Source organism: Bidens hawaiensis, unplaced genomic scaffold, assembly GCF_021521415.1.
Source record: "Bidens hawaiensis isolate Kalapana, Puna unplaced genomic scaffold, B.hawaiensis_p1.1 tig00008219_1, whole genome shotgun sequence".
Taxonomy (NCBI): Eukaryota; Viridiplantae; Streptophyta; class Magnoliopsida; order Asterales; family Asteraceae; genus Bidens; species Bidens hawaiensis.
This window is the reverse complement of record NW_027491584.1, coordinates 488340-497703: the sequence shown is the minus strand read 5'-3', so window position 1 is coordinate 497703 and position 9364 is coordinate 488340. Positions and strand designations below refer to the sequence as shown.

The following is a 9364-nucleotide window of genomic DNA, read 5'->3' as shown; positions in this document are numbered from 1 at the left end:
TTTATAGATGTATACAAACATACATGAATGTCATGCATGATGCTATTCATCATACTAGACAATAACATCAATGATTTTGTGCAAAATAGACTGTTGATGTCACATCTTTTGCCATTTTTAGATGGACTAAAACCATTTATTTTCATAAACCATTGTTATGCCAACCAAATTGCAGAATATGATACTCATACTAAATTGCTCACCTAGAGTTAACCAGATCACAAGTTCTTGTGAAGATTCATGTACAACAGGCAAGAATCCTTTGTGCAAGTGCCTCAACATATTCGAACTTCGTGTTGAAGTTTGATTTTTGGGTTAGTGAATGTTAAAAAAAACACCAATTAGTGTTTTTTTAACATTCGTATTCGTATGTTAGTTTGCATATAGATTATTACATGCTCATATGTATTATTGTCTTATAGTTAGTAATTTTGCTTAAATCTCTATGTTAAGATTATAAATATCATTAAATATGTTAAAAACCTTTGATGAACAAACAAGCATTAGTGAACGTTCATGAACACAAGTGAACGAACATGACCTTTGCTCCTGTTTGTTCATTTAGTTAGAAATTTCTTGTTCATGTTTGAAATCAACGAGTTGAGGTGCACAGAACCGGTTCGGGTTTTGTTTTGCTTTTTTTTTTCCTCTCTCTCTCTCAAAACAGGTTCGGGTTAGACCGATTTGAAGAAAGACAAAGATCATGTGTAACCGATTTGGTGTCGTCCGGTTTCATTATTTCAACCCATAGTAGGATAGTAGGATAAGGTTCCGGTTCTTGTGAAACCTGTTCCTAATCGGGTTTGGTTCAGGGTTACGAACCGGATCTGTTTCTCTGTACACTCTAATATTATTGAGCTTGTATAAACTGGGCTATCTTTTTCTCCCCTAGCTCACAGATTGGCTCGATTTAGATTTTAACCCAGTAATGCGTGTGTGATTGATATGAAAGCATTTTTAAAACTCAACTATAATTATTGTAGTAAATTGTTTTTTAAGCAAACTATTTTAATTTCACAAAATCATTAAAAATAGACCTTATTTAATAATATTTATATAGATATGTTTCTAAGAAAGTAAGAAAGTAAGAAACTTTATAAGAACGTTAATAAACAAATCGGGTCGTTTTTTAGCATTACAAGTTATAATGCATGTTGGTGAACAAGTCAACAACGTTTTGATACATTACAATCAACTAAGGTACGAATAGCCTGAAAGGCTCAAACCTTTTCCTTTTGATATTTGTAATTGAACTTTGGCCATCCGATTCCTGATTTCTATATATACTCCATCATGGTACAGTTACGAAAAGTTTTGAAAAATAAAAACCGTTTTAAAAAATGTTTTACTTAGTTTATGAAATATGTTATTTACATGTTTGCAATTTACTTGTTTACGAGTTTGCATGTTTTGGGATTACATGTTTACGAGCTAGTTTACAAGTTCATACATGTATATATTTCGATCATATTTTATATGCGCATGAGTACGAAAAAACCATTGTACAAATTAATTTAATGAATTAATTTTTAAATCTTATAATTGGAAATGTATTTCTTCATCTAACTCTATAACATATAATAATGACTCGTGAACCAATTTTAGACTGGCGTGTTGCAAATATAATAAAAATGTATTGGAGTATCTGATAAATGTAATAAGACATGTTCTTGATACGGTAAGTTATGAAACTTTCCGCATAGAAACTAGTCTGAATAATGATTGTTAGGACAAGAAATTTGATTTTCAACTTAGATGGTGTCTCAGCTTGCTTGATCTTAAAGGGTTAATCCAAGAGTTGTGGCACTCTATATATTGTTGGATCTATATACATCAATACATGCCCATGCATATGATCCTAAAGAGTCGCGTACTAAGCAATTAACGCAACTTGAATGTAATACCATGTCAAAGCTGTGTGTAATATCATTTACTAAATTAACAAGTACGAACAGGCCACATTAATTATATTAATAATTAGTACTTACTGAAAAGGGAATCGTCACGTAATAGCAACAAAGTCTTAATATTGTTTTAATTAGGTTACTCAGACATTTTTTTCCCAATAAAGTCACTCAAATAAGCACATGCTTTTTCCCCTCACCTATTTAACATGTATGTATGTCTAGGAGTACGATGGCCGCTTAATACATAAAGTATGTATGTCTAGGAGTACGTGTGATGAGTTGAGCCGTGAGCTTGAGTTTAATCAGACCCAATCTTATATTGAAGTTCATGATTTGATAGAAAAGTTCAAGCCTAATTTTATATATCGATTTTGGCTAGACTTACGAGTCTAAACAACTAAACAAGTCACTAGTATATAAAAGTGTTAAAAATATAGTTTAGTAGTAACAAATATATATATATATATAAAATAAATATTATCATCCATATATGCTAATTTGCTATGACGAGCGTAATGCAGACATGAAAATAGGTTGCGTTCCTTTTTTCCTTCACATGCTTCGTGTTTCTTGTTGACATACTAGCTAGGAATATTTAAAAGTGTAAAATTCTACTCATCATTTGTTCTGTCAATTAACCCTTAGCCTATGAGTCTATGACATATATAATTTGTTGATGCTCAACTATTAGGCATAGTGATGTTAGATGTTTAACTTTACCACAATAGTGAATAGAATTCAGGAGTGTGTGTTCATTGTTAAAAAAAATTGTCTTTCCCTTTGAAATGAGATCTCTAATAAATAAGGGTGCCGCTAAACATACTTCCCTTCCATCCATTTTTACTAAACATACCCCCTCCTTCAAGTTTTACATTAATATAATTTAGACCTTTTTGTTGTTTCTTTTGTCATTTTGTTATCTTTTATTATTATCATTATTATTTTTTTAAAAGCATTTTGTTCTACTTTTATTTACCAATTTTTTTTTCTATTTACCCTTTTATGTATATTTAAAAGCCTTAATAAAAACAAATTTTTTCTTATACTTAGAAAAATGTTTTTTCTTATATGAAAAACGTTGTTTTTCTTTTTTTAAAAAATATTTTTTTTCTATACCTGTTCAAATCTTTTTGGAGGGCGTTTTTTTAAATTAAGAGAAAGATTGCATTTTTTTTTATAAAAAATAATATTATATTTTATAAATAAAAAGGTTAAATAACATACAACTTGATAAAAAAATTGACTCTTTTCTCATGTAACATTAATCTCATGTATCCAAACCTAACAAATAAAATCAAATTGTTTTGAATACATTTTATAAAAATATAAAAAAAATAAACAGCTAGCTAGAGAAAACATACAGTACTTTTTAATACATGTAAAAAAATAAACAAACTTTTGATAAGATCTTAACAAAATAAAATAATAAAATCAATAACAAAAATATATAAAAACTGTTAAACAAAATTAAAAATTTAATAGTTTTTTATTGATATTTTAAGAGAATTATAAAATAAAGTAAGAGAGACTAACACGTCAATTACAAATGTTAAGGGGAAATAAAAGTTCAGGGGGGGGGGGGGTGTATGGATAGCAAGAGAGAGGGATACGTTTAGCCTGACCCATAAATAACTTCATATTATAAATTCATTCGGATCATTATCTAACCAAAAATCATAAAAATGGAAAGATGACTTTTGCAAGATCGACCCAATTCAGAAGTTTGGGTTATGATTTGACATTGTGTTGCCCCTCTTTTGGGTTGGAAATGAATTCAAGATCTTTTTGACTAAACTTAAAGAGTTAATGGCCATTTTCGTTCCTGTGGTTTGCTATTTTCGCCACTTCAGTTCAAAATTTTTAATTTTGTCAATTTAGTTCTCATAGTTTTAAATATTAGCCAATTACGTCCCATCCGTCTAATGGCATCCAGCTATGCCGTTAGTTTAAGAGTATTTTTGTCTTTCTTCTTTTAATTTTGAGTTAATGGTCATTTTAGTCCCTGTGGTTTGATATCTTTGCCAATTCAGTCCAAAGTTTGAAAATTTGTCAATTTAATGTTCAATTTAATTCAGTTTTTTTTATTATTTATGTTTTTGTTTATAACCCTGAAGAGCATAATTCAAGCCCAAAACCATCAAGCAACCTCAAATACTGGTATGCATTTACTTTGTTGACAACAGTAATCATACCCCCCCTTATATTTAGTTTCTAGACATTTCCTAAAATCTTCTTCATGGTGGAATTCAATGGTAAAGTGGTCAACGTAATTCCCTGAAACCGAATTATACAGAAAAAACTAAAAATTGTTTTGTTGATTAATGTATAATAGTTGATTACGACCCAGATTTTCGTTATGATATGTTAATCTCTAAACCCTAAATATTATGCATTCATCAAAGAAACAATTTTTAGTTTTTTCCGTACAATTCGGTTTCACGGAATTGCTTTGACCATTTTTCCATTGAATTCCACCATGGGGGAGAGTTTAGGAACCGTCTAGAAACTAAATACGAGAGGAGGGGGTATGATTATTGTTGTCGACAGAGTAAATGCAGACTTGTTTTGGGCTTAGATAATGCTCTCTAGGGTTATAGAAAAAAAAACTGACTTAAATTGACAAATTTTCAAACTTTGGATTAAATTGGCAAATATATCAAACCACAGGGACTAAAATGACCATTAACTCAAAATTAAAAGAAGAAAGACAAAAATACTCTTAAACTAACGGCATAGCTGGATGCCGTTAGACGGATGAGACGTAATTGACTAATATTTTAAAACTATGAGGACTAAATTGACAAAAATACAAATTTTGGACTGAAGTGACGAAAGTAGCAAACCACATGAACGAAAATGGTCATTAACTCAAACTTAAAATAGGAAGTTTACATATAGTTTATATGACAAAGATATTCTCATTAATCCAACCCTACATAGTAGACTTTTTATCAATTTAAATTATTAATTTGTTCACACTTCAAATAGAAAAGAAACATTAAAATATGAGAGAGTTGGAGGAATGCCGCTGATACCGGAGATGTTGATTTTGTAGGACTAGGCCCTTTTGTCACTCGTGACAACTCCCCTTTATTAGTAGTTGTGATAAAAGTTTATATTGAGTGTTAGATACTTTATAGAATGCTTTTTTTTAACAGTTATTAGAATCACTAACGCGTTATTGACCCGACTACACGATCTTACTTCTATAACAATGCTTCTGATTTTCATTTAATTATATATATTCTTAAAAGATTATATTTTTTTATAAGCGAAAATATATAGTGTAAATGCTTAAAGGAGAACTATGTTACATTCTTTTAATCGAAAATTGCTACATTAAAATTAAGTCCTACGAAAGTATTTGATGTAGTTTGAAGGTGTAAAGTACCGTTAGATGAATCAAAATGATGACGTAAACATCTCATGTAACAAACAAACAAACATAAACCATAAATTTAGTAGCTCAAAGAAACATCATTAAAACGAAAGTTGTAAGTTACCAATACACAAAAAAACTGAATTATAGATTCAAATGGTGGAAATCAACCGCTAACTATGAAGCCCGTAAATTTTCACTGATCAAGGAGAGACATTTCACATACTTTTTTCCTCTCACTTATGAAATGATGAAAATTTATGGACTTCAAGGCTTTAAGAGGATTTCCTGCCTTATTACAACAATACTCATATGAGAAAATTTTGAAGAAAGTATTGATTCTACTAGAACTTTAATGATTGTTACTAGCAATCTTTAAAGTGCTAATAGCATCAAACTTTAAATAGTTTCATTGGCTAATTAACTACGATTAACGTGTGATTTCATCGTCAGAACCTGTAACACATTCTTTGTCACCATGATCAAACCCTTCAAGACAAGGATGCGGTGAATGCCCATTCCCAAAAGCGCGAATGTGATCCTTGAGTGATCTTTTATGCTTAAAATCCGATCCACAAGTGCAATACCATAACTTGCCACAATTCTTCTCATGTGTCCTCCAATCTCCCTTGACCGCAAACTTTTTTGTACAGTATTTCCTACATGTAAACGGTTTAGCCCCGTGCTTTCTCTTGTAGTGCGTTTGAAGCGTGCGAAAATCCTTCAACGGTTTGGCTCGAGGGTGGTTGATGTTATTCTTGCAGCCTTCAACACAACAATAGCATGGAAGTCTTAGCATGGCTGCTGGTTGTGTGCCTTTAAGTGAGTCTGGCCCTTTCCTATATTCAGAACCATGCCCCCACATGTGCATCTATTAAGCATGACAAAATATTATAAATATCATTTATCATGTTATTATATTATATCCATCATAATATTGTGAGATTTAGCGTGAAACTGAGTATCTGTGACCGCAGTTTCAATAGCAAATCGGAGTGTTAATTACTTAATAATATCAATCATGGCCACGTTCATGGGATCAACAGTATTTTTGAAAAACGGGCAGCATTTTCAACATAAACATGGTCAACATATATTCGGTCAGTCTTCCACTATAATAAAGTTGCTTCATTTTTATCACAATTTCAACTACTCAAAGGATGTTAATGAATTGATTATTTCAATAAAGGGCTACAGTATCTAAAATTTCATCATGCATGAATCATGAATCATATAGCTCAATCTTTTTGGGCTTAATCGGATTCCAGAATTAGGACCTTTTTTTTGTAAATAGAAAAATATATTTGGATCCTATCATGTAGAATATGATGATCACACATTTTTATATGTTAATTTCTATTAAAGACAATCTATATACTTATATGGACAATGCGGATGCTTTATGTGTTTGATCTAGTCTTGTTGCTCGTCTGGTGGTAGCAATTCAAAAAGAATTTTGAGAGATTAAGAGTTTGTGGAGTTGCGATAAGAGATGAAAAATCGAACATTAAGCGATGCATAAATTAGTCAAACCCTAAAACTATTTTAGACCAAAGGATCAACTTATTTCTTTTAACAGTCGAACCACCTGAATATTTATTGAAATATTTGTTTGTACGATTGATGATCTAGGCATGGCATGTTACAAAATTTCATAAATTTATTTTGTAAAGCAAATTGTGGATGATAATCTTATTAAACACTTTTGTATGTTATTTAATATGTCTAAAAAGCAATATATGATGCAACAAAGAATCAAACTTATATGATAATATATGTCCATATGGAAAGAAACCCTAATTGAGATAATTTAATAGAATGCATATATACTCAGAGGCGTAAGCTTACTTGGGGCCAGGGGTCTGGCCCCCTCCGTTTTTTCGCTCGGTGTTGTAAATTTATCTTTTTTTCGGCTGAAAATATTTATACGTAGTGTAAATTTACCCGTTTTCGACCAAAATTTTGAGCTCGGCCCCCTCTGTTTTTCGTTTGGTAGTGTAAATTTATCCTTTTTTCGACCGAAAATTTTTATACGTAGTGTAAATTTACTCGTTTCCGACCGAAATTTTGAGCCCGGACCCTCCGTTTTTTTCGCTCGGTAGTTTAAATTTGTCTTTTTAGTCCGAAAATTTTCATACATAGTGTAAATTTACCCGTTTCCGACCGAAATTTTGAGCCCGACACCCTCTAGTTTATGAATTTTTTTATACATATTGAGGCCGGCCCCCTCGACGTATATGTTCAAGCTTCGCCACTGTATATACTATATATGGAAAGACATACCTGCATGTTATTGTACCTATTGAAGGTCTTGTTGCATAAGGGACAAACAAACTGCATAGGTCCAACAAGGATTTGAGATGTTGTCGGTATCCAAAACCTTGTTTGATCATGATCACCGTTGACGTTGTACACGTGCTTATTATTAAACTTCATCTTTGATTTCTTCTGTTCATCTTCTTCCTTAAACTCATCAAACAACTTGTCAGTGATCACCGAATGATCACTTGCGGTTTCTGTACTATAACTAGGTAAACCGATGTTTAGATCAATTGTCACTTTCTCGGCATCATCCACTTCTTTGATCTTCGAAACTCTATCGTTATCATCTTGATTATTGAGTAATTGACTTAGTAGAGGTAGGCATTGTATTGTTTCATCGTGAAAATCTTGTTCTCTAGAGAACATCATGGTTTCATGGGAAGAGGATGGCCATGACGATGACGAAGACGACTCCGATGATGGGTTGAGCCATTCAAAGAAAGATGAAGCTTCAAAGCACATGGTGTTTAGTTTATGGTCATGGAGAAGAGAAAATTGAGTGTGAAATGGTTTATATAAAGGGTTGATTATACCTATCAATGAATGGTGGTGTGGTTTAATTGGATTGGTGTTGGTGAGTGTGTTTTCTAGATAAAGACATAACTAAGTGGTGCTAGATTGGGCAAATAGTATAAAGGACCCTAAGGTTTATCAAAAGCTATATTTTATATGATGGTCTATATTGATTAGTAATTTAAGGTAAGTAATGATATATTCTATTTAGAGCATTCCATTAGGGGATTGTGATCGAATATGCGTATAAGGAAAAAAAAATGGTATGATAGAAAACATACATTAATTTTCGTGAAAGGATAGAGCCAAACGATTGGATGCGATTAGAAAATATATATAGAAACGAAAAGAAGGTGTTATGAGTAACTGGGACAAGTGATTTAGTCCCCTAATTATTGGGGATGATATTGGAAATCTTTTATTTGATATTCACATGACTCATTTGTGAAAGGTGAAACTACCATTAGACTGTGATTAGATTGTGATAGCTCTCAACTAATTAAAAGAAGTCGTGATTCGTTCTTTTACCAAGAATAGTTAGGATTGCGCCTATTATATGTAATTTCGTATCATATGTGGTTACATGAGCACAAGGATTGAAAAGACTTAGAAGATGTCCACATGATATATATTGCGAAAGAATAGCTAGCGCGCATGGCGTTACATGCTGATTAAAGAACTATTGAACTCTCTAATAATAAAAAAGAAAAGAAAAGGTTGTGTCTCGTATATATGCAAACACTTAAAAATCTGGTATCCACATTGCAAACTAAGACTTGAGAAACCCTACCACCATTTATTTAATTAATAAGCCTGATGTAAGTTAAAAAGTTATCATGGAATTTAACCAAAATGTAGGCTATGCTTTAACTGAAGCCTTTAATATTTGTTGGTCAATGCCTACCTAAGATTTGTATAATGTAATTGAAAAGAAAAATATTTCTTTCTGAGCGTACGACGAGTTATGGCACCCGGGCTGGCCCTCAAAAGCGGCGGGGAGTGCGACCGTTCCCGACCTGATCGCCTAAGTAGGTCTAGAATTTTAAATATATGTGTGTATAAAAAAATCTATATTCTTAATGTTTAAACTCAATTACCGAATTCATTTAAGCTAATTTTATAAAAAAAAGTAAGAAAATAAAAAAAATTGCACAACTCAAAACATAACCTAATAAGCCCATTTAAGAATTTAGTTGTATTACTCAATAAAAATTCTTTATACTTAAAGACGCAAATTTTTCTC

General features: G+C 31.7%; 1 protein-coding gene across 1 annotated transcript; it reads right to left on the bottom strand.

The window, feature by feature from the left end:
* Positions 1 to 5351: 5351 nt before the first annotated feature.
* LOC143637289 (zinc finger protein WIP3-like) lies at positions 5352 to 8310 on the bottom strand. Its single transcript, XM_077104721.1, has 2 exons — positions 7570 to 8310; positions 5352 to 6157 (listed from the first exon to the last, which is right to left on the bottom strand). The coding sequence occupies exons 1-2, from the start codon at positions 8068 to 8070 to the stop codon at positions 5717 to 5719; spliced, it is 942 nt and encodes a 313-aa protein (XP_076960836.1). The 5' UTR covers positions 8071 to 8310; the 3' UTR covers positions 5352 to 5716.
* Positions 8311 to 9364: the final 1054 nt, after the last annotated feature.

Bases quoted from the DNA above. Each gene is read 5' to 3' on its own strand.
- LOC143637289 (XM_077104721.1), bottom strand. From the start codon at position 8,070: ATGTGCTTTGAAGCTTCATCTTTCTTTGAATGGCTCAACCCATCATCG. The intron at 6,158-7,569 runs GTATGTCTTTCC...CATGCTTAATAG, and splicing joins ATAGGTACAATAACATGCAG to ATGCACATGTGGGGGCATGG.